The sequence below is a fragment of the Dermacentor albipictus genome, chromosome 8 (assembly GCF_038994185.2).
Source record: "Dermacentor albipictus isolate Rhodes 1998 colony chromosome 8, USDA_Dalb.pri_finalv2, whole genome shotgun sequence".
Taxonomy (NCBI): domain Eukaryota; kingdom Metazoa; phylum Arthropoda; class Arachnida; order Ixodida; family Ixodidae; genus Dermacentor; species Dermacentor albipictus.
Window position 1 is genome coordinate 56,108,175 of NC_091828.1, and position 23,335 is coordinate 56,131,509.

General features: G+C 47.0%; 1 protein-coding gene across 1 annotated transcript in view; it reads left to right on the top strand.

Annotated features, from left to right (window-relative positions):
- The first annotated feature begins 251 nt into the window (after nt 1–251).
- The window catches only part of LOC135921733 (uncharacterized), an 89,146-nt gene continuing 66,062 nt past the window's right edge, over nt 252–23,335 (top strand). The window contains exons 1-2 of the mRNA XM_065456034.2: nt 252–346; nt 18,460–18,777. Of these exons, the coding sequence (XP_065312106.2) occupies nt 18,508–18,777 (270 nt within the window). The 5' untranslated portion in view covers nt 252–346; nt 18,460–18,507. The remainder of the gene's footprint in view (nt 347–18,459; nt 18,778–23,335) is intronic.

The following is a 23,335-nucleotide window of genomic DNA, read 5'->3' on the forward strand; positions in this document are numbered from 1 at the left end:
AGTGGTCTAGACTATTTTTTTTTTGCTCCTCAAAGATATGTGGCTTTTTCCCAAGGGTAATTGATGGACTGTTTGGTGCAGCATTGTGCGTCGTCATGTTATTGGAAAGAAATATATTAAATTTCAAACAAGTTTTTATTGTATTGAAATAAAATGACAGCAACTGAAGTGTGCAGTAATCGACCAGAAATTAGTGTGCTGAGGGATAGCAAAACTCACCATTAATTTTCTTTTTTTTTCCCTATTTATTTAGGCGTAAACTTTCAGCTCACACGGATGCTAAAAAATTTCGCCATTAGTGAATGAGCTGTGAAAATAAAGAACAGAACGAAGAAAATATGACTATGTAAGTGCACTTCTCTTTTGAAATATATATTTTCACATGTTAAGCAGATCAACCCTTGTTTCCAGTGCCTTGTATGCTTTTCTAGCAGTAGGCGGGTTCCCCGAGAATTTACGCGAACAAACTAGCACATCATTTGCGAATTTCACAAAAACAAAGGCTACGTTGTCTATGCTGCAAATACACTGTGCTCTACACCCTACGAGATAAAAAAAAATCTAGACGGAACGCAAGTGTACTGATATTTCAAAACAAGGATGATTAAATTCAACTAAATATTGTCCCCATTATAAGGAAGCAAAAGAAAGCAATCAAAATGGCATGATCCAGTTCACAACATGATTGATTCATTCATTTATTTAGATATTTAATTTGATTTACTTATAGTACCCTCAGGGCTTACATGAAGCATTACAGAGGGTAGGGGATAATAGATAGGAATAACAATAAAAAAACAATACTAAGACAACGCACAGTGCAATGTGAAAGTAACGGAAGTTAGTGCAACACAACAAGCGCTTCATAATAATACAGACAGGTAATACAGACGGAATATGCATTGGTTATATACATAGCGAAAGCTACAGCGTGACGATAAGCACATATTGCTAGAAAATAGAGCATAATACAAAGCACATTGCTTGTGGATTAGATAGATAGTACGATGGAGATAACTTATGAACAGTACTGGTGAGGAGAAACGGAGCTGCTTCGCTCTGCGTTCAAATCACGGTATACTGGAGAGCGTTAGTGAGCCTTACGGAAGTCATCGGTGTTAGTAATGCAGACTAGTGGATCTGGCAGGGGATTCTAGCCTTGCATGTTTTTTGGCTGAGACGAGTTGCCATACGTAGACATTCTGTGGGATGTGGTGTTATCTTCATGACGATGGTTCAAGCGTGCAGAAGTAAATGAGGTTGGTTCGTTATAGCGTTATTTGAGTGTGTGAATTCAATGGTATACTTTATGGAGTGAACAAAGTCGAGAGATTCGTTCTCGTTTTGTAAGGGGACATATGTTTTGGGCAAGTTTCATGCTAGTTACGCTTGCTGTGCACTGGCAATTGTGAAGAATAAAACAAACGGAACGATTTTGTACAGATTCTAAGGTGTTAATTAGTGTTCATTGATGAGGGTCCCATATAGATGATACGTATTCTAGATAAGGATGTAGGTGTTGCTTTAGAGAAGAAAGTGCCAACGAAACACTGCGCTTGAGGTAGCCCAGCATGCGAATAGCTGTGGATATAATCTGTTAAATATGTCACTTCCATGGGAGAATATTTGTAATGTGCACTCTGAGGTACTTATTACAAGATACCAATTCTAGTGAGATGTTGAGGTAGCAATTGGAAAAAGTTACTTGCTTATGTGAGATTCTCGAGGATTTACATTTTGATGCGTTAAGATTTATGTGCCAGCAGAAGACCAGGTTGTTACGTTATCTAGATGTGATTCTTATGGACAGATATCGGAATAATTAGTTATCTTCCCGTAAATTACGCAGTGGTCGGCAAATAAACGAACAGAACTGCTGATTTTATTAGGCAGGTCATTAATGTGAATGAGGAAAAGTAAATGCGCCAACAAGTAGCAGAGTTGCGTGCTAAACTTGTTTGAGTTCTCCTATATGCTCCCTACAGAACCATGCATTTACCAAGGTAAATATACTTGGTAGCGAAGCTTCAATAGTAGCCCATGCGTTCAAAACATGGTGGTTCGCCGGCGGTTCATGGGGCTTAGCGCCATCTGTACGAGGAGAGACCACTTCCGGCGGAAGAAAAAACAATGTGACGCCATATCCGTTCAAAAGAGAAGTGACGTTTTCTTCTCGAAGGCGCGAAATTCGTTTTGGTGGTCGGCCAATAGAACTGTATATTTAAATGCCCCACCATTCGACTTCACTGGAGTTTCGAGCATCCAGTGCGGAAAGCGATGCAAAAAAAAAAAGGAAAGGTCAACCATACGAGTGTCGGAATCGCACCCCTAAACAGAACATATTTTCTTTGGAGGTCGACGAAAGCTTTAGCTGTAGAGTGCTTGGTCTATTGTCAGACGCCAAACCCGTTGATCTGCACAGTCGCACCAGAACAATTAAAGTAAGCAATTATCTGGCGGTCGCAACTCACTACTTTTGATTGTACAGGTCGAGAAACTATAAAGCTACCCGCAAGTAAGACAAAAGTTGACAAGCAAAAGAGCACAACATGTTAGGGGTGCGTATTGTAAAAGGTGAACTACACGAGCACGCCTTTCTGAATACATGAAGAGCTACATTTCTTTGCAAGCAATAGCAGCGACAACGCCCCCTCTTACGATGGGCGCTGAAGTAATGTATTTATTAACAAGGATAAAATAAAATAAAGTTATTTTCTTTACTCATCACGCATATATAAATTTGATAAGGGATTATATTTTCGTTGAATGAATCTGCCTGTATCTCGTTTTAATTAAAAAAACGCGTTTTTCTTTCGCAATATTTGCTCCCTCCAAACATAGTCACGCTTCAGTCGCTGCTTCCATAACCACGCTTGCTGATGTCTGCGACAATTTCTTCTGAACTGCTTTTTGCCCGAAGCTTCGCAACCTATTTGGGAAGACCTTGCATTTACAATGAGCGTAAAACAAGCGATAAGCGCCTCCGCTTGTGAAGCGGTGGGCGTGTCAGACGCTAGTTAACGCGCTTGGTCGAGGGGCACACCAGCACAAATAGTCACTGTGTACCCTCTCATTGAACAAACAAAAGCAAGCAATTTTGTGCTGTCTTGCTCATTATATCTTCCTAGTGACTTGTGCTTTTGCGGGCTTCCCATCGCAATGGTCCGCACATAATTTACTAGTTAGGCCTATGTGCAAGCTCAAAATTTTCTAAAGCTGTTAGTTATATATATGGCATGATCAATGACGAAAATGACGTACCGTAGCGCAGGAATGCGTAGGGCGAAAGGAGCAGCTGTGGATATCTTGCGCAAAAATATAGAAAATGACCTACCTCAAGTGGCGCTTCGTTCTTCATCCCTCAAATTAATTGATTGTTATTGAAGACAATGACTCCCTTGATATTTACCACCCCCTTTTTTCGATTGGTTAAGTCTGTTGTGTCGGGATGTGTTATATCTATCTATGCTGCACGTTGCGTGGGGCTGACAGATAAAACACAGCCCCACGCAGCACAACATCCCAAAGAAACACAACAGAACCGCAGAGATTGGCTGCATTTCGGTCATCGAAAGAACATCCTATCGAAAGGCGCATCCAGTGATCACCCTATCGTATCGGGAATGTGACGTGCTTAGCATTAAATTTTGACGAAAGCCTAAAATTTCCTGATGTGTACAAGGCTCTAAGTCGGCTCTACGTGACTTCCTAGAGGTGACTTTCATTCCATTCTCGCCAAATCTTTTCACAAAGCCTTGACAGAAAGTGTTCTCGCTTGAGGCTTGTTTTGTACCGTTGCTAGAACACATCCATATCGTTGAGACATATTTATGTTTCGCAGGCGTGGCTGTTTAGGCCTCTTTTTGCTACTGGTCACCTGCACGTGCGGAAGCAACGTGGCTGGTTCCTCACGTGCAGTGACAGCGGCCGACGGTGGCGGTCGATCCTCCTTCTCTGACGCGCCCAACGATCACAGGATAATTATTCGTGTAATGCCCACAGAAGGACTAAAGGATGTCGCTGTTCTTCATTACTACATGGCAAGACGCCCGTACCAAGAAAAGAGGATTTCGTCAACCAATAAGAGGCGCTGGTATTATTGAGCAGGTTGGTGGCATAGAAATTTACCAAATGTCACCATCTGGATAGGGAAATTCCGCACTTAGGAAGCAAAAACGTAGCTGCTAGAAGCCAAACCCTTTCTCATCAAAAGTGGGACCTGTTTTGTTATTCAACCACAGAGGCAGGAGGCGCGACTGAAAGTGCATATGTGGGCGTTAAACGCGAGCAACGACATAGTGAGATGAATTCTCGCAGGAGGTCGCTTGCGACAAGTGGATGGCGGGCGGCGTCGTGAACGCTCACTCAACAGACAGTTTTAGCAGAGCGTTTGCTTGCGCTCCGCTCCGCACACGTTTCACGCGCACCGGTGGCTGCATAGAATGCATTGATTTCGCTTATCTAACAAGCGTGTCTCCCAGAGACGCCACTGACGTGCTCTCAGCTTAGCGGTAAAACGATTACGAAAGCATCTACACGCCCCCTGACGCACCGCTAAATCAGGTTCCAAGCGGAACGTGGTCAGCGTCCCACGTTCCGCTGCCGCTTTGTGTGCTGTGCGCACGCGCGTCAGTGTTCCCGGTAGCGTTTTGTTGAGCGCTTGCGTGACAATTGTTGTGATAGGCCGGTCTGAGCGGAGCGGACCGTAAACGCTCTGCTAAAACTCTCTAACATCGCGGGCTGTGCGTCTAATTCTAAGCGACGCGGTAAGCCTTGAAAGCATCCCACACCAAATGCACATCGGAAATCTAACAGCGCAAGTCGAGCGCCCATTTTCTTGCGCTGTCATGCTACAGGGCTCACCCGCCGTCACTATAAAGTGCGGAAATGCCACAAGTGCCGTGACTATAGGCAGGAAGAGGCAGAATGTGCAAGGTCATATGCTCGACCCGCTTTCCCAGGAAAGGCAGAAAACAGCGAGTTGATAATCGACGAACATGAAGCGGCACAGCTGCCGGGAACGCGACCATAGGCGCCGAGACAGAAAAACAAGTGGCGATAAAGGATGTCAGCCACAGACAAAAGCCAGCGCCTCTATCGGTTTCAACCGAGGAAGTATCAGCAGTATCAGCGAGTACGGCGACAGACGCGCAGTACGAAGGCGTGGGATATAGCGTGAAAGAGGGTGACCGCGTGTAGACGCGAGATGATATTTCCACTGTTTCAACGGCAACATCGATGGCAGAAGCGGAAGAGGCGGGTGACATGTCAACAAGTGCGGTGGGTGACGACGCAGTGAGGTATTCTGTAAGAGTCGACCTAGTGGACGGTCCATTTCGGCCGTTCCTGATTTGCTATGGCCGCTCGTGTCCCCCTCACTCGAACAGCTGCATTCAATCAGCAGCGGCCGGAGAGGACAGTCCACTAGGTGGACTCTTACAGAATACCATTCCTGGGCAGAACGCCTGCTAAGCGCCGCTGGACGACGAAACCAGCGTTCCTCAGGAGCAGTGACTCTGACCGGTGGAGAGGGAGCGGCGAGTCGCAGAGAAAAAGCACCGTGTCACCGGGAAGCCACTACGCTCGTCTTCGCATCCACGCGACGACGCTGAGAAGTCGTAAAGACTGTTTCGTCAGAAGGATGTCAGCCTGTATGTTAAAGGGGCCCTAAAGGTTACTATGACGTCAAGTTAAAGGCATAAAGCATTGCTCTAGGACGTCTAAGGCATCAATATAATCGCGCACACAGTTTTAGCAACCGAGAATTTCAGGTACATGCATGACACGATTTGAGACCTCCCAGCGACATTCCGGTACTGGCCCGATGACGAAGACACTCCTCATCATAATTTATGTCACTTGTACTCAACTATTCGTATTAAAAATATCATTTCATTAGCTTATAAGATGGAAGAAAGTGCTACTTGTCATCTTCTGTTCGATTCTAAGAAAAAATATAATTTTGACGCTACCCTTCAGTAGTACGGGTGGTCGAAAGGTTTCGTTTTCGCTCGACTCTGCGCGCTCGACTATACACAATACAAGCCAATTACAGCATAAGCAATATTGCATTATGCGACCTTATTTTATTGCTGAGACCATGAAAGCAGAAATGCCTGATAACACTTTGTCAAAGCTCAAGCGAATGTCTTGTTTAGTCTACTTCCTATTTGGTGGAGCTTATTTTCCTGGTCATTGACGCCTGAACACATTAACGTAGCTTCTGCCAGTTATGCCAAAAGCTGATTTCATTATGATGATGGCATGCAGTTTCTCAGCTTCAAGCACTGTTGCTCTTTTTTTAGCAAAGCTTCCTTCAGGTGCAATAATAATATAAGGCTAATATGTGCTAGGCCAATGTGCAGACATTTCTGCACTCTTGCGTGTCGTCATACGTTTTTACTTCTCGCATTTCTTCCCAGAATAGTGCGGTTGTTTCGATTTCCAAGTTTACTTTTACTTTGCTTGTGATTAGGGTTGGAAGGCGGCATACCCCACTCTTTTTCTGTCCTTCTTGGATTAGGCAACAAGCGAGAATACTGCGTCAGGCGGAACAGTGGCTGCTTTATTTTGTCCTCCAGTGTAATACGAGTTCCTGGTGCTACGACCTTAGCAAGAACCTGGTCTAGATGCCAGCAGTCCTTTCATCACCTTTGGCGAAGATGTCTGACATTGCAAATATTTGGCAGAAAATTTGCAGGTCATGAACTTCAGCTTGCTCCCCAGGTTCAATTCATGTCGCTATGCAACGCTTGCATCAGTTTGTCCAGCTAACATATTCCACTGACTACAGAACTTGTATGTCCGTACCAGCATCACTTCTTTCTCTCGTGTTTGGTCAGATGAAGTTCTGCAAGAATCTGTCTAATCACCGCCCGAATTCCTGAGTGTACATTAACCAAAATATTAATTGAATTGGTTTAAGCAATGTAGCTAGTTGAGCGATTTGGTTCAGCATTTGTAGACTTGTGAATACGCATATGATAGAAGGACAAACGAAATGGCAGGAATTAGCAATGCATGTGCTACGTGTGTGTTGTGCTTTCTTTCGGCCTTGCATTTTAGGTGCATTTACACGTCTCAAATGGTTTAAGAATGTCGCATCTTAGTTTCAACAGGTATGGCTGACACAAATGTTATATTGTCTTTTAATGTTGTCTGAAGGAAGCTTTGGTAGCTCTCACATTAATTAGGCCATGACCCAACGGCGAGTAACAAAACTAGCTCTTTAGTGGAGGAACCTATGCCCACAAAAACATGTTACCCTCGTCCAGAATGATAGTGACCAGCACATGCTTCGATCGTCGAAATCGCGGGTAAAGCACCTCGACGATTTATACATTACCCGGCGTAGATTCCAGTGCAATCGTTGGCACTCACGTGCATTCCAGAACATACATACAACAGGGTTCACGTAGTGCATGCCATATAATTTTTAAGAAGCACACCGTAGGGGAGAACTTCAGGTTAGCTTTTCGAGCACGGTTATTAGCCGGCATCATAATATTATTTCGTTCAAACGTGCTTTTTATTCGCTGCTGTCAAAATGCTACCAAAACTGTTGGGAACGGAAGATGCGGACTTATGCTCATTCGCTAACGGTGAGCAATCACGAATAACACTCAAAGGGTCAGCCTGTCGAATAATGCGCCGGTACTACGGTACACGAGTCAAAGCTTCTTGTGAAATGTAAATACCCCACCACTTCCCATCGTTCCTTGACCTTCTCGGACGCTAAATCTTATCGTTCTCGTGACAACCCTAAAGGACGTGATAAATCCAAAGTGTTGAACCTTGTAGTTCACATTTTTGTCTTCTTATCTGCTTGGTTTTTGCTTTGGTCAAGTTCGATAGCGGCCGTTTCTATTTTGCACTCCGTGTTTGCGATACGCTGGCTAGCGGGGGTCTCAAGTTCAATAGATAATCCACGGAAGAGCACCTTGCACGGATGCCTACGCGATAAAGGAATCGCAGTTCAACCAATTCATTCAGCCAAGTGACTGCACTACAGACTGCGACAAAGTGCGGATAATTTAGCGTGTCCAGTCGTATTGGTGAGTCATCCTTCCGACTTGCATTACCCTATGCAAATGAGCGTGAATTGAGAATAATGGTTTAACTTTCGGGAGCATATGGGGGTCGCCGCAACAATTTTGATCACCCAGACCTCGGTAACGTAAGTTTGGCCTAATATATGCAGGAAGTCCTTCTTCATACCGCCCTTATTGCAATGTGGTAATGGGGGTCGGGGCCTGTGCCTGTGTCTTCGTCCTCTGCATTAGAACGCCAGGAATGGAATTCGAGAAACGCCGTGATGCACTCGATTTTTTTTTATCGTATGAGGGCCTGGGGCCAAATTAAAAAAAAAAAAAGAAAGAAACGTTTCGCTCGCACGTGTTCTTCACCTTTGGCTAGCCGCTTTTGTTAATTATCCCTCTATCAGGGAATAAATGCTTATTTTCCATCTAAAGGGGCAGCACACAGAGCATACGCATAATTAACAAAAGAGAGATATTGTGCTTCAACGTTTCTAGCACTGGGGAGGAAACAGCAAGCATAAAACTATATGTGGGGGGCACTCCAAGTCATCTCTTCGTTTGGAATTTGTATAGATAGCTATCGTCATATGTGAACCATACGTGTAGATTTCATTTACTTTGAATAATGCGTGTGACGGCGCTGCAGTCGGACAGCTTGCATCGGCCCGTCTCCTCTGACCGTGCTTTCTAAAGAAAGGGTGTCGCGTGCGAAACTTGTTCCTCGTCAAGAGTCTCGGCTCCAAGCCTAAAGTGACGCCTGCAGTCTGTCAGCTGGCCGAAGACATTTAGCCGACAACTGTGCACTCAATACCGAAACTCAGCGGCAAGAAAAAAGAAATGCTTTTTCTTGTATATTTTTCTCGTATTTCTTGCCTCGGTCCGCAACCACCTGATCATCCCGCCACTTTCCAAGAACGTGCGCCCGACGCACCACGTCGGGAGAGGCAACGAACGAGCAAGCGACCTTCTAAAGAAGTTTCGCAACAAGAACAAGGCGGTGTACGTAGACGCCGCGCAGTATAAAGAAGGGAGAAGCGCACAGGTGATCGCGGTTGTAGACCGCAAGGTTAAGTGCCTCGCGAGCGCTACGGTTACCACGGGACACACGGAGGCGGCTGAAGAAGCTACAATAGCGATGGCACTGCCGCGGTGCCGAACGCTGCCACCGCGATCAGCGACTCGCAGGCGGCAATCCGGGGCTTCGCGCGCGGTTGCGTCTCATGGGAAGCGGCCCGCATACTCCAAATTTTTGACGACCGTGACTCGTCATCGCCCTCGACCTCGCAACGCCAGAATTCAACGGTCTTCCTCCCCTGGACCCCGACACAAAGCGATGTCCCGCTTGCGGGCAAATATAGGCGGCCCACGCCACGGCTCGATGTATCACACTGTTGTGATCGGCCGTACGCCCCGCGACACCCCCCTGTCACGGCTCGCACAATTATGATGAAAGGGCCGACGGCCTCGTCCGGACGGTTCTCGACACGGATGAGTTATGGCCAGCGCGGGAGTGCCTCGTTCATGAAAGGTTTCAGCAATTAGCCATCATATGGCTGTCACCTGTCAGCAGCGCAAACTGGCGTATAAACCGCTTAGTATGAAGCGCTCAGTATGACCGTCTAATCAGCGTCGGTGAAAAGGGCGACTACCACTTTATGAAAGTTTCTGTACTTCTTTGCATTTCTTTGTATTTCTTTGCATTTTCTTGTACTTATGTAAATACCTACGACTTTGTCAAACGTCCTGAATATCGGACCCAGCCTCACGTTAATCTCAATCCTCGAAGAAAACCACCTGAGGCTACCAATACAAAAACTGCTGGGCCATTCTTTATTGCAGTTTCTTCTCCTCGTATATTGCCTGTAGGCGACACTCGTCACTAAAGTGTTATATGTTTAGTAAAGTGACAAGGTGGCGTCTAGTGTCACAAGTCCTAGCCGAAATATTTCATTGTGAATACGGGCTTTCACCGTGCCGGCGTCCGAACCGTTTAGAGAAGCGAAAGCCATGACCTGCGGGCGCTATCTCGAACGCTATCTTCTTACGCGACGGACAGTTATCTATTTCTATTCGCGTAGAAATGCTTACCAATTTAAAGAGAACGAGAAAGCTCGTCTTGGTGCACAGCGTTATCTGCCAGCGTTTCAAGGAAAACGTTAAGGTTACATAAGCTGCTGTTGCCGGGAAGCGTGGCAAGCAGTCAGTGGTCTTTAAATGCCATCGCGTTCCACACTTAAATGCGAAGCTTAAGCGTCGTATCTTGCGCATGCTATCTTGCAGGCAATCTGCACTTGGTTAGCCTACTTCGGATAGCTGATTGCTTCGTAGGAGCTGTGTTCTCGCGCTCCTAGTTCGCTTGAAGCGAGAGTGAAATTTACTCGCGCCTGCTACCGCTCTTTATCACACTGGCATTTTCACAGCGAGTGTTCGTGGTCATCACGAGTAAGATGCGTTCATCTTTGCCTGTGTGGGCGTGACAGCGTGTTCGTCAATTTTGTTACTAAGCGAATGTTCACAGCAGTTTATGTAGCTGATAGGTCTAATCTTCCTTCTTATAACTGTCTAATAATTAGGTATCGCAATCATTACTGCGCCTGTGGGGCGAAAATGTGACTTTTTTCTTCGAGCTAAGGGCCCAAGACCTTTACTAATGATAGTGATCGCGTACAACAGCATGTAGCTTTGCCGAAAACCACTATCCGTATCATACTTTTTGAAATGTATAAATAAGTTATCTGTGTCTTAGTCGGCCAGTTTACTGGAGCACGTTCAGGGCTGCCAGTTTCTTCCTATCCTTATGCCTTAGATACTGGCGCCAATAAAAAAGTTTCTTCCTATCTTGACTCCTTTCTGCATTACGCAATTATGTAATGCAGCAACGCGTGCCGTTCGAATTTGTTGGTCGTCCGACTAGACTTCTCCGTGTGGACTAGAAGATCAGTTTCCCGCTTTTATTGTCTAATGCATGTTACGTCGTTTTCATCTGACCATGTTACTTGCGTCACATTCAGTGTTGTCTTTTCTTGCCTGAAGCTTAACATTTCACTTAGCGTCAGTTGCACTTAGAACGCTCAGTTCACTGCAAGTGGTGAGCCAGTGTACTGCAAATGCTAAGCCATTGCCTTATCGTACTTGTACATTTGAGTATCAAATTCGTCGGTGCTTTTTATGTCGTTCAACCGAACTCCAACGGATATCTTAGAATGGGCCTGAACCCGAACCAAACTTCAACCAATGGAAATAACGGTTACCGGTTCGGCGCGAAAAGGTTCAATCATGCAGGATGCGAACGTATGCGCTCCTACATAAACGAAATACTTATTTACATTCGAAATACATTCGAAATACTTATTTTCGGTAAGCGCCCCTCACGAGAACATAGTTACGAATCTAATGTTGAGTTATGGGCTAGAATAGGGATGGACATAGGTACGTGCTGGTGACGATGCTGCCACCGCAGAAATGTTTCAGGGGCACCAAAGAATCACGAGTTCTGTTGAAGCCGCCACGGCGGAAGTTGGGCAGCCGCCCTATTAATACTAGATAAACCATACAATGTACCCGCCCGACCACACGGAGCACAAGAAAGTGTCAGATGGAGCAAGGAGTGAGATGGAGGGCCAGCATCGGAGGTCGCCATCGTCGATGGAGGTGACAGAGGTGGGGGTGACTGTTTGTTCTAGGCAGCTAATGTTTCGAATGGAACCCTACGATAGCCGCGCTTAGCTCGTTTCAGAAGAGTTGCGCGGGGAGGAAAGAGAAGAGTGATAAGAGGAGAATTGGACTGAGGAGTGGCTGACTTACACCGGTATGGGGTAGCGGCTGTGACACCGGCATTCCGTCCTTGGTGTGCCACGTGAGCGCAAGGTGTTCGGCGATATGCGGTGGCTACGGCTTGTGCGATGGGATCGGCGATGAGTGATGCGAAGGGCTGCAGGGTTGTAAGCGGAGGGGATGGAGGGAGCGGGGTAGGTGGTCGACGATGACGGGCAGTTGCGAAGGTAGACAGACACTCGTTTTCTACCTTCGATGGTAGTTGCGATGTAGATATTCCGCCTGAAGTAGCGTATTAACCTGCCGCAACCGGAATGTGTCTTTGGCCCGCTGTTTATGATTACGGTACGCATCGGATATACGGTTCCAAGAATGGAATCCCGTTGGGAGAGCACTCTTTTCTATAATAGGGAAATTTGACAGAAATCTTTTTGTTAGAAATCAAGTACTCTTTTATTCCTTGCGTATCTAAGCCTTCTTGCATGAGTGTAAAATTCACTTTTCAAATGCCTTGCGCCAAGTTGAGTAAAAATAATTCTTTTCAGTGATATGACAAAGCTAGCAGGGAAACTTCTTTTTTAACTCAGTATAAGCATTACAACATAACGGAGAATTTTGTTGCGCGTGTAGCTGCAGGGTGTACCAAACGATCATAGCCTAAAAAATTGCGAGACAGAAGCAATGCAGCACATGATATTTGAATCTTTAGAAGTATGGCAAATTGGTCGAATTGGTGGTTTTTCATATTGGCTAAAACCAACGCTACCGACATAAGACATTGGCCTCAACTCGACGCTACACAAAGCTGCTGAATATTCCTGGCCGGAACCTTCCTTGAAAACAGATAGTCACTTACCTAGGCCTCGTCATTGACCACCAGCTTACATGGATTCCTGCAGCCATTGCCGCCACTTCCAAGGTGCGCCGGGTGCACGGAGCTGTCAGCAAGCTGCAGCAACGTGGCCGTGGTTGATACAATTAATTGGCGATCCGGCTGAATCAGGCCGTAGTAACATTCTTGTTGCTGTATGCCCTCCGGTTGGTCAACCTCACACCAGCGAGGAGAGTAGCTGGAAGGACTGTGGAGAGCATCCTGGGGATCAGGAGCATCCTGGGGATCCCGATGCACTCACGGGTTCCTGCAGCACTGGAAGACGCTGGTGAATGGCCACTCTGGCTGAGGATGCTCGAACGAGCCCTGGGGCTCATCGACCGCCTTCATCGTGCTCCGGATGGCGGAGCCCTACTGACCAGACTCCGCAGCCAACCGTCGTCACGGAAGGGAGGCTGGTGCCTGCTGTATCAGCAGGTGAGCACAGACTCACCTATGGCAGTCGCCCTGCCCTCACCACCGCAATGACCAGCGGACGTCCACCTCTCGTTCAATGGGGCGTCTGAACAACGGGCACCAGATGATGTAGTGTAGCAGGCTGCAGCCTGCAAGCTCCATTAGCAGCTGGAAGGAAGGCTGCTGGTCTTCACAGATGGATCAGTCCTGACGAACGGATCGGCCACCGGAGCCTGCACCATCGCGACACAACTAGCGTGGCTCCATCTAGGTGCCGACGTCCTGGCTGAGGATCCTCCTGGGCAACGGGTGGCAGTGCTCTGCGACTAGAAGCCAGTGCCCATGATCATTAACCCCCGCTGATCAGTGCTTACCTGGGGCCTGGCTCATCTCCAAGTTCTCAGCTTTGGCTGCTGCTGAGTTCTCCATCTTCTTTCTCTGGCTGCTTTCCCACCTGAGAATAGCCGATAATGACGAAGCAGACACCTTTATTGTCAAAGCAGCCCCCTATCCTGAAGTGCCGCTCACACAAGCAGTAGCTGCCTCTGATTTTTCGAGGCAGCGCCTGAAAAAACTACTTACAACCATCCACCCGGATGCCCAAATGGCCAACGGCAAGGGCCCCAGGCCACTTCTGGAGGGTCGCCTTACCAGGATGGGCACGCTCGACGCTACTTCGACTCCGCACGGGCAGCGCCTGAACGGTGGTGTGGTTACAAGACAAAGGACGCTCCACCTCACCGACCTGCGGACGTTGCGGCGATACCGAGAACCTTGACCACCTTCTTGGTGCCTGCCCTGCGCTGGCACAGGAACGCTGAAGGGTCATCATTGTCTACAGGAAACAGGGCCTACTTGCTGCAAAAACCAGTGACCTCCTGTTTCTGCACCCCTCCCATCCGAACTCTCAACAGCCTCTTGGAATTCGTGGAGGCGAAGAGAATCACAGCTTACCGATAAGCGCACGCAACCCGCCGGCCACTGCCTTCATCATCGGCTTCATCCATGAACAGAGAAGACTACTGCTGCTTGTCCCTTTGTTCCCTTCTTCGCGTGTTTATTTCCCACTTCTCTTGACGCTGCGCCGTGCTCCCTATTGCGCTGCAGAAATAAGCGTCATTTCCCACATTGAACCGCTACTATTACTACTACTACTGTACACAACAGCGTCGTGTGTCCCCACTCTCTTTGTCCTGTATCGGTAGCGCTCAGTTACAAAGAAGCTGTTAGCCTCTCGTTGGTCGGCATTTTTCGTGTCGATCTGAGCGTAAAAATGTGGGCCGCTCCCGGAGGTAATGCAATACCGGGCCGACCCCTCAGCGGCGGGGACGCAAGTTTGAAGCACTTAGCTAAAGGGATCAATATCGTTGGAATCGCGCGTACATGCAGAACATCACATGTTTCAATAAAAAGAAGCACAAAACAAGCATCCGAACCACATAATTGAAGGCAAGGCTCTGCTGATAATAATGCGAAGCACGTAACGCTTCCCACACACGTTTTCTCGTAAATATTACTGTCGGCGACCTGAGAGTAGCGGCCTGCTAACTGGCCGCTACTCTCGCCACTCCTTGCTCCACGCGCTTAAGCCGCATTTCCCACACGCCCGATGCTAACCTCTACTGACTTGGCGCCTCCTCTCCTCCTTCCAGTCACCGATACGAGTGCGTGCCATAGATACACCTGCCCGGTTGTGCTAGATGCGTTATGTGGCGCGTGGGCCTCTGCTCGCTGACACAATGAGCCCTCAAAATTATCAAGCTGAAGACGAGTGTAAGAACGCAAATGCTGTGCAGAGACGGAAGAGGTATACGATGGGTGCAGAAGCAGCAAGGTAGTAGGCGAAGCGGCGGGCCGACGAGATACGTGTGACCGTGGTGCACGAGCTACAATAAAAGCGATGCGCGACCAACGAACAGCGGCACGCTGAGGGAAAGGCCACTGAACAGGACGTTGAGATCAAGCGGCGCCGTTCGGAGGACTGAAGCTTTCGGAACGCACATGCATGCTTTGAAAAGCACTTCATCGAAAAGGAATTTGGTGGCGCGTTTAGCGTCTCGTCTGTGACCGCCTGTAGCTCCAGTTGTACGTGGTCACAGCGTGACAGCGAGTGAATTTGGCGGTCCTCGACTGAGTGTTTCCCCGGGAATACGTGAAATCGTTCGGCCTTTGAGCCACGTGCACGGGATAAATGCTTTGCATCAACTTAGATAATAACTGATGATGTTTAATAACTGATGATGAGCATCACTTGCCCCCTCTCCCCCCCCCCACCCCTAGATACTTCGATGAAGTTGCGCTCGCGTGATACCTCAGGTCAAGGGTTATTCTTAAAAAGAAAGCAGACTGCATTGACAAACACAGAAGCCTATTCGTCCAATTCACCGCAAATTTGGTTTACCAGATGCCTCCGTCGTACAACGGTCCCTACATAATAGAAATTGCAGCAGGTGCAAAATTCAGAATGACAAGGCACAGAAACAAAAGTGAAATACTTAGGACCTATGCTTAAACGGTGTTGCACACTACACAAAGCATCGCGATACCCCGTGTTGTGTAACAAGGCAGTTTAAGACAGGCACGTCGACGTGAATAAAACAGTAACCTTAGAGGCCTATCACGCTAACATGAACAGGGCGCAATATCCAACCAGACGCGCTAATCACAGGCTAGCATGATATTAGGGCGTATCATGTCGAGCGCTAAAGAAGGGTCCTCGCTCCACTACATTGTGCATCCGATTGTAGTGTTTTTTGCTTGGCCGCTTTAATGGATGTGAGGACACGCACACAAATATGTCGAAAACGCCCCAGGTTTCGTTGTCGGTTGGCTGGGAGAGATGTGCGGGTTAATTATTAGCGAAATAATGTTACGCATTTGCTTCTTTAACCTTGCGTGACAAGTTTAGTCTTTTCGTTATCATGGCTGTTAAGTCGCTTTGGTGGGATGTGCTTCCTGTTGCACATGTACATTTTCATTAAGCGCTCGCGGTTTCTTCAATAAAGATTCAGTCATCTATAGTTTTGTTTCAGTCAGGCTCAATGCTTTCTTGAGTATTGTCATTAGATTTTTTTCGGTTTTTTTGTTCTGTTTTAGGTCGTTCATTCGTCCGCTTAGCATAGCAGTTTCCCTTAATCGACCTCCTGCCCAATTTATGGCCTATACGCTTAGTAGATACGCGCCATAAATGCGAGCTTTCATTATCATCATCATAGATTGTTAGCCAGCGCTGCCCGTGCGTGAGTCTAGCTTTTACATGTCTTTTATGCTAAATTTTCGGTGATGCACATAACTGTGACGTTGTAGCTATTTGGAGGGAGAAGCACTACGTTCGTGAAAAGTGAACGCGCTACCCACGCCTTTACCTTAAAGGGACCCTGAAACGCTTTTGACGATTTTCTACAAACGTACTGAGTCGTTAGAGTAGGTCCTTCTGATCATTAATTGACACATCTAAGTGCTCTCCGTAAAGCGTGTAATTTATTATAAGGTTTTAAAAATGCACATCGCTGCCGATCGCAGTACACTGCTCGGTGGAATTTTAAGCCGCCCCTACACATATGACCGAAATCACCCATATGACGTCAGTGGGGCGAGCTATCCGATTGGCTCACCAGGGCGCGTGATCGATAATTTTTCCAACATTATGGTAAACAAATGATCTTCGTAATAGTTGGAATGTTAGTTCATTTGTTTTTTATAAAAAGAAAATAACATAAAGAGAATGCACGAGAACAATATTTCAGTACACTTAAGCACTTCCGGCACCCAGCAAGTGTCGTCTGCTTGTGTTACAACGTACTCCATTTTGACGAGAGCTCCGCGGTCAGAGTTGGTCTCAGTCTTTTCGCGAGCACTATGATTCGACTTTGTTGCCTTGTCGACTGCAAACGTAGCGACTGGTAATATGTCAAGCTGCGACATCGTGTCCCTCTGCAAGGCAGCGTACGAGCGAACTGGCTGCTACGCATCGGACTGCCGCCATCCGATCGGCGCCAGGATTTGCGCGTTTGTGGCCGTCACTTTACACCGGAAGATTACTAACGCAATAGAGTTTCGAGAGTCCCGTATTAGGGCAAACGTAAGCGCAAGGGGACAGGGTCTGGCCGCTTGACTGTGCCGTAACGGGATGAGCCGAGATGAGCAGAAGGGCAAATGTGAATGGTCTGCATGGTGCAGCCACCTGGTGGCATAGAGCTCAACAATACACAGTAGCAGCAACGAAGCGTATTCTTCTTTGGGTGCGTATTTTTCGCGGGAGTGTAATCATCAACACGTTGTTTTTATAAATGTTTAAAATGTTTTACACTTGGTTAGAGCAATATTAGCGCTTTGTTTGGCTGGTTAAGCGCTGCGCCAACAAGTGTCTGGACCGTGCAGACCGATCAGGCCACTCATGTACGACTACGCCAAAGTTGCTTCATCAGCATGAGTTTATGCCTAAAGTCATTTGCCGAAATGACCAGCTTTCCTGTGGTTAACGGAATACCAGACACGTCCGGTGCTACGACAGAATGCTCGCAACGCACGCTGCTTCGATAGCTCTCGCTTGGGGTCGACAGCCAAGTGGCTAGCGGAGAGGTTTCGCGCGGGCGGGGGCGGGCTCCAAAACAACCGGAAGTGGACGATGTTACGTCGCATCGTGACACAGGACCAGTGAAGGCGGAGCTTAGCCCCGCTCGCTAGGCGAACGAGTTGAGGAGGAAAAGCATGGCTGGAGAGGAGGGTAACTTCTAATCGCTTGTAGCTCCATTAATACGTAACGCTTCACTTAAATTGTGGTGCGAGTGTTCTACTTAACCTGTATCCTACGCGCCTACAAAATTTGTCCGAACCGTTTCAGGGGCCCTTTAAATGTCGTTCGGCTGCGCGGTACGATTCCCGTGGCGCACTTGACAAAGCACGTCCTTGGATGGCGAGGCAAGATTTTTTATCATTGCCCAGGGCATTGGAGCTTGCAGCATTGAGTGTGCGCCATGTAACCTGTGTTTTGTATGACAACTGCATGTAAGGTATAGCCCGTATGCCTCTGACTGAGACTACATGGGGACGTCGTGTTCGTTGCTTCTGTCAATAACCAAAGGCTCATCGAGCGTTACTTCGCAGCCGTTCGTCACTATAGCTGGTCCCAAGTTTGGGTGGCTGTGGTCAGCCGCATGGTAGTGGGACGAGGGGTGACGACGTAGAGGAGGAGTGACACGGGAAGGGGCTCTCGTAGAATGTGGTTCGGACTGAGCCATACGGAATGCAGATAGGCTTATCCCCAGCCCTGATGTTTCCAGAGCTTTTTTCGGGCTTTATCACCTTACCTATTTGTCCGGGTGATGATAATTGTGCTGTTGACACGGCGTTTCGCAGAGCTGGTGATGAGCAAAGCCTACAACGAAGAAAGAAGTCCACTCGAGGATGACATCTGCAGGCGAGGAGAGGTGTTCGGTATACCTGCGGATATCGTTGGGGTGTGAGAAGGAATGCGGCTGCGCAAAGGGTCACGTGTTCACCGTATCCGCCCACACAGGAGATGTTGCCATGGATGTACGCTGGTCCATTGTCTTCGTGTTTGACGAAGCTTTGAGACTTAGGTACGAGGCATTCCACAAAAATGGTGCCGTCCTGATGAGTCTGTGCTACGTGCCTGCTTTCGAGATGGAGCGGTGGAGGCGAGAAGGAGGCCTGGTATGTATACGACGAGGTTCAATGCGATGAGAAATAATGCTGATTACTTAGATGTTTGTCAGATTAAATATCGGTTTTCAGAACGAGTAGACCACTATGAAGTGGAAGTTTGGCGACAACGTCTTTCAGAATAGAAAAATAATTAATGCAGGAATCTAAAATAAATTGGAAGATTATGGTGGAATACGAAGATAGCTTAATAGTCTAAGCGACATGGATGAAGGGTGATTGCAGCTGCAGCCAACCAGAACTTTCTCATTGGCCCAGGAATGAACCTACAACGACTGTTAAAATTAAAGAGCAAACCTAATATTGTTCTGTAGTGGTATGAAATTTCCACAAAGAAGGAAAGCACATTTCACTCTCTCATGTTAGCACAAGCATTCCAATGCTTTGCGAATGTACATAAATGAAGCCGTACACGCGCCGAGTGCATGACTTTCTCACAGATTTCCAAGACATTAAGAGGCCTAGAGATGAATAACTCCACCTCTCGTTCGCCGGTGATGCGAAAATGATGATCCTCGCTGCATGGCCTATGGGCAGCTTTACTGTGGCGTGAAAAGTATAGGTACGTACGTTGCAGCATTGCAGCCACAAAATTGCATACACATTTTTTTAGCGCCAACTTTTTTTTTGCGTCATCCCGGGCACTTTCATACAGGTAGGTAGGTTGCTGTCTCTCCTCATTCGGGAAAAGGAAGTTCAGGTGCTTGATGTTGGAATAAGGACCTCTGGCGCTAAACAGAGCAGCCCAACGCTCGAGCCTTTAGGCGACGACCCGACGCTTGCTTCTGTCGTGCAAACGCCAGCTTGCTCTTCGAGACGACTGGCGCGTGCGTCATGTCGCGTAGCGCGAACTAGAGCACATGTGCGCGCGCAATTTCCGTTCGACCACAGACTTTTTGGCCATTTCCCTTGCATCACGGGTCACCATTCTTCGCTCGTGGCACAAAACGCTTTGAACCGATTGGTGAGGCACCACCACTTTCACCATCGCTCCATATTCGCCTGTCCTTTCTTCGCAGCAGACCAACACAAAAACGCCACTCAACATTCTACCGCTTTCGAGATCGACTAGTGTCCAAGAACGGAGCAGGTTGTAACGTTTCTTCCCGCAGTAAAAGAGAAAAAACACGTAGAGACATCGCCGTGATTCAATCGTCTTTGTCGTGCTGCTCTCGTCACACACGGGATCGCGTTGGTTCGTCTAGTAACTCTTCGAAGAACGCCAAACGGTGCTTGAAAGTCAGCTACCTGCAAAATGTTACGCACAACATCGTTTCCCACGGCACGTAAGATTTGCCTAATTTGTTGCTGACTTGGAAGTTATTAAGACAACTGAGCACACAGCGCTGTGAATACCGGTACTCACGTCTTGTACGGTTTAATTATCTGCTGTAAAGTTTTACCACCATGTTATCACGCATGGAAACTGTATCAGGCCTCCGGTATAGGTGATCTATGATGCCATTCTTGAGCTCTGTTATTATACCTTACAGCTGTAGCACATAAAGGTAGCACTGTCGAATGCTGTTTCTTCATTCGTCTGTGATAGTTCATCCTAACCAAATTATTGTTTAAATCTTAAGAGTCCCATTCGGGCTATTACATTGAGGGGGATACAAAGAAACATTCATAAAACATGGCAGCGTTAACACGTAAAATAACAAGCCATTTCATGACATGCAGGTCAACGTAAGTGGCGTAACATTGAAAAGTAATTTTTTAATTGAACTGTCAGTAGTTGCTAAAACTTGAAGTTGACTATTCTCATTCGCTAAAAAGAAACAAATTAACGTACTGCTGCTCTGGTCTGAAGCTGTTCACATAAGGTGTCGTCAGGTTTTCATTAGTCATGCGCCAATATATAATTCGTCAGATTGGAGCCGAGAAAAAGTTTGTCTTGCGACTGTGTGACACAAGGCTGCCAGCTTTAATGAAGGGGGCGTGCTCTTTTTTGTTCCGTGTGCGTAGCTGAAGTGCGTCGGATGATGACCGAGCACTTGTTCTGTGTGCCACTTCTGTCAAGCTTTGAACCTTTTGCATTGTGTAGGCGATTACGAAATCAGAGATGAAAATGTGTTCGTTGTAATAAAGTAATGATGAACTTCGAGGAGCACATTTGTTGCAGTCAGAATATTTAGGTAGTGCTTGTTGTTTTATTGCATAATTCCGTGGAGAACAAAGCCGCTAACCAGGGCATCTATTCAGTGCAGCCAATACAGTACCGTACAACCAGTACAGCGACAACTTTCTTTTACAGTGGAGCCACAATAACATGGGCGGCGCTTCCATAGTGTTACTACAATTATCGAAATTGAGGTTTTGCCGGCGTTTTCAGTTTTGGTATTACGAGCGCTTTCAAAGCATGAGCATTGTTGCTTTTTTGTATGCCTTTCGCATGGGCCCTCTTGCTATATCAATGCTATAGGTAAAATGGCGCCAAGTTCAATAGGAGATTTATAATCTTTATCATAAGCGAACATTGTAATATAACGTATTATTGAGCGTGAAGGAAGAATAGCTGTAATTGCTAGCGGAGCTCTTTTCTAGAACACGTTACTTCAATGTGTCCTCTGAGTTTACGCTTAGTCGCACGCTTTTGGACTACATGTACAAGCACGTGCAGTGCTTTGCAATAATGTCCTAGGGAAAGGTACAATGTTTTCTATAGCATAGGAGCGTAGGAAGTACTCTTACTCAAGAAAGCGTTCATATATTTTTTTTTTTTTGAGAAACCGCGGACCAGACCAGAACTGTTCAATTACAAGTCCGGCGTAAAGGAAACAACCTGCTTGATCAATTTCATGTGATACAAGGTTGGAGTTCTTGGTTTTCCGCTTTCGGGGATACAAAAACTTTCGTAAGATTTCGAGTGGTTCGCAGGAGACGTGTCGGTATTCCGGGCACGCTATTTTCGAACAATGGAAAGAACACTATCGATTAGACGTAAGCGTGTCTGATGCTACAAGCAAAACTTTTTCGAAAGTGATGGCAACCCCGAACAACCTCTGTCGACCTCTGCAACCCCGGCAAACTCTGTCATCGCTAACCTCCAGTAACATTCTCTCCTGTACATGCTTACGCAATATCTCGCGAAATTGAGAACATCCGCGACAGTGAACGACCAAAAATACAACCCAGCCGGCCGTATTACTTATGAAATCAGCGGTGCCTTTTTAAAGTACTTTTTGTAATTGCAGTTGCGCTTTCACTGTTGGCAGGCTGCCAGCTTTCAGAGACCAGGTTGCCGGTATGAAGGCGGCTGGTCATTGCAACCAGTGCGGATTTGCGCTGGCGTGGCGCCGTAATCGTATGCTGCCAATGAAAGGTGCCGCAACACACCACTGTCTCGATTTGGTTCCAATGAATTCAAATGAGCTTACGGGCAATCGCTGCTGTTTGATCAAACCCAGTGGCGCGATCTATGTTTATAGGACCAGGAAAAGCAAATATGGACATGAGAGGGCCAGAAAACAAGGAAGAGCAAGAAATGGAAACCAGTTTTGTGCAGGGCTTTTACAGAAAACCTATTATATGCTAGTTTGCAGCGGATCACTGGGTGCGTGTATACCGAAGGCTTGGAAAAAGTTATGGGGTTTTGCGTGCCAAAACCACTTTCTGATTATGAGGCACGCCGTAGGAAATTTTGACCACCTGGGGTTTTTAACGTGTACCTAAATCTAAGTACACGGGTGTTTTCGCATTTCGCGCCCATAGAAATGTGGCCGCCGTGGCCGGGATGCGATCCCGCGACCTCGTGCTCAGCAGCCTAGCACCATAGCCACTGAGCAACCACGGCGGGTACCGAAAGCCTAGACCAAAAATGCCCTAGCCTCGATGCAAAGCAAAAGCGTATTGCCGGTGTACCCTCTCCACTCACCAACTGCGAGTCGTCCGTACATGGCGCTATAATGAAGTCTACCTATTAACGAAATATTAATTAATAAAATAAAACGACAACGGCAAACTCAAAATAGCCATACGGTAAACTGGGGGCGTGGTAAAACAAAGGATTGCGGACCTTAACAGAGAGAGTGCAAGAGTGGGGTTCAAGATTGATATGCAGAAGACAAAGATACCTATAAATAGCCTGGCAAGGGAATAAGAGTTCAGGACCGCCAGTCAGCCTCTAGAGTATGCGAAGGAGTCCGTTTACGTAGGTTAATTACTCACAGGGGACCCTGATCATGAGAAGGAAATTCACAGCACAATAAAAATGGGTTGGAGTGCGTATGGCAGCCATTGTTATATCCTGACTAGAAGCTTCTCGCTATCACTGAAAATAAAGGTGTAAAGTCAATGCATTCTGCCGGTGCTAACATATGGGGCAGAAACAGATTGACAAAAAAGCTTGAGAACAAATTAGGGACCGCTCGAAGAGCGATGGAACGAAGACTGTTATACGTAACGTTCAGATACAGGAAGAGAGTGGTATAGATTAGAGAGCGAACGGGGACAGCCGATATTCTACTCGACCTTAAGAGAAAAAGATTGAGCTGGGCAGACCATGTAGCATGTAGCGCGTAGGTTAGATAACCGGTGGGCCATTAGG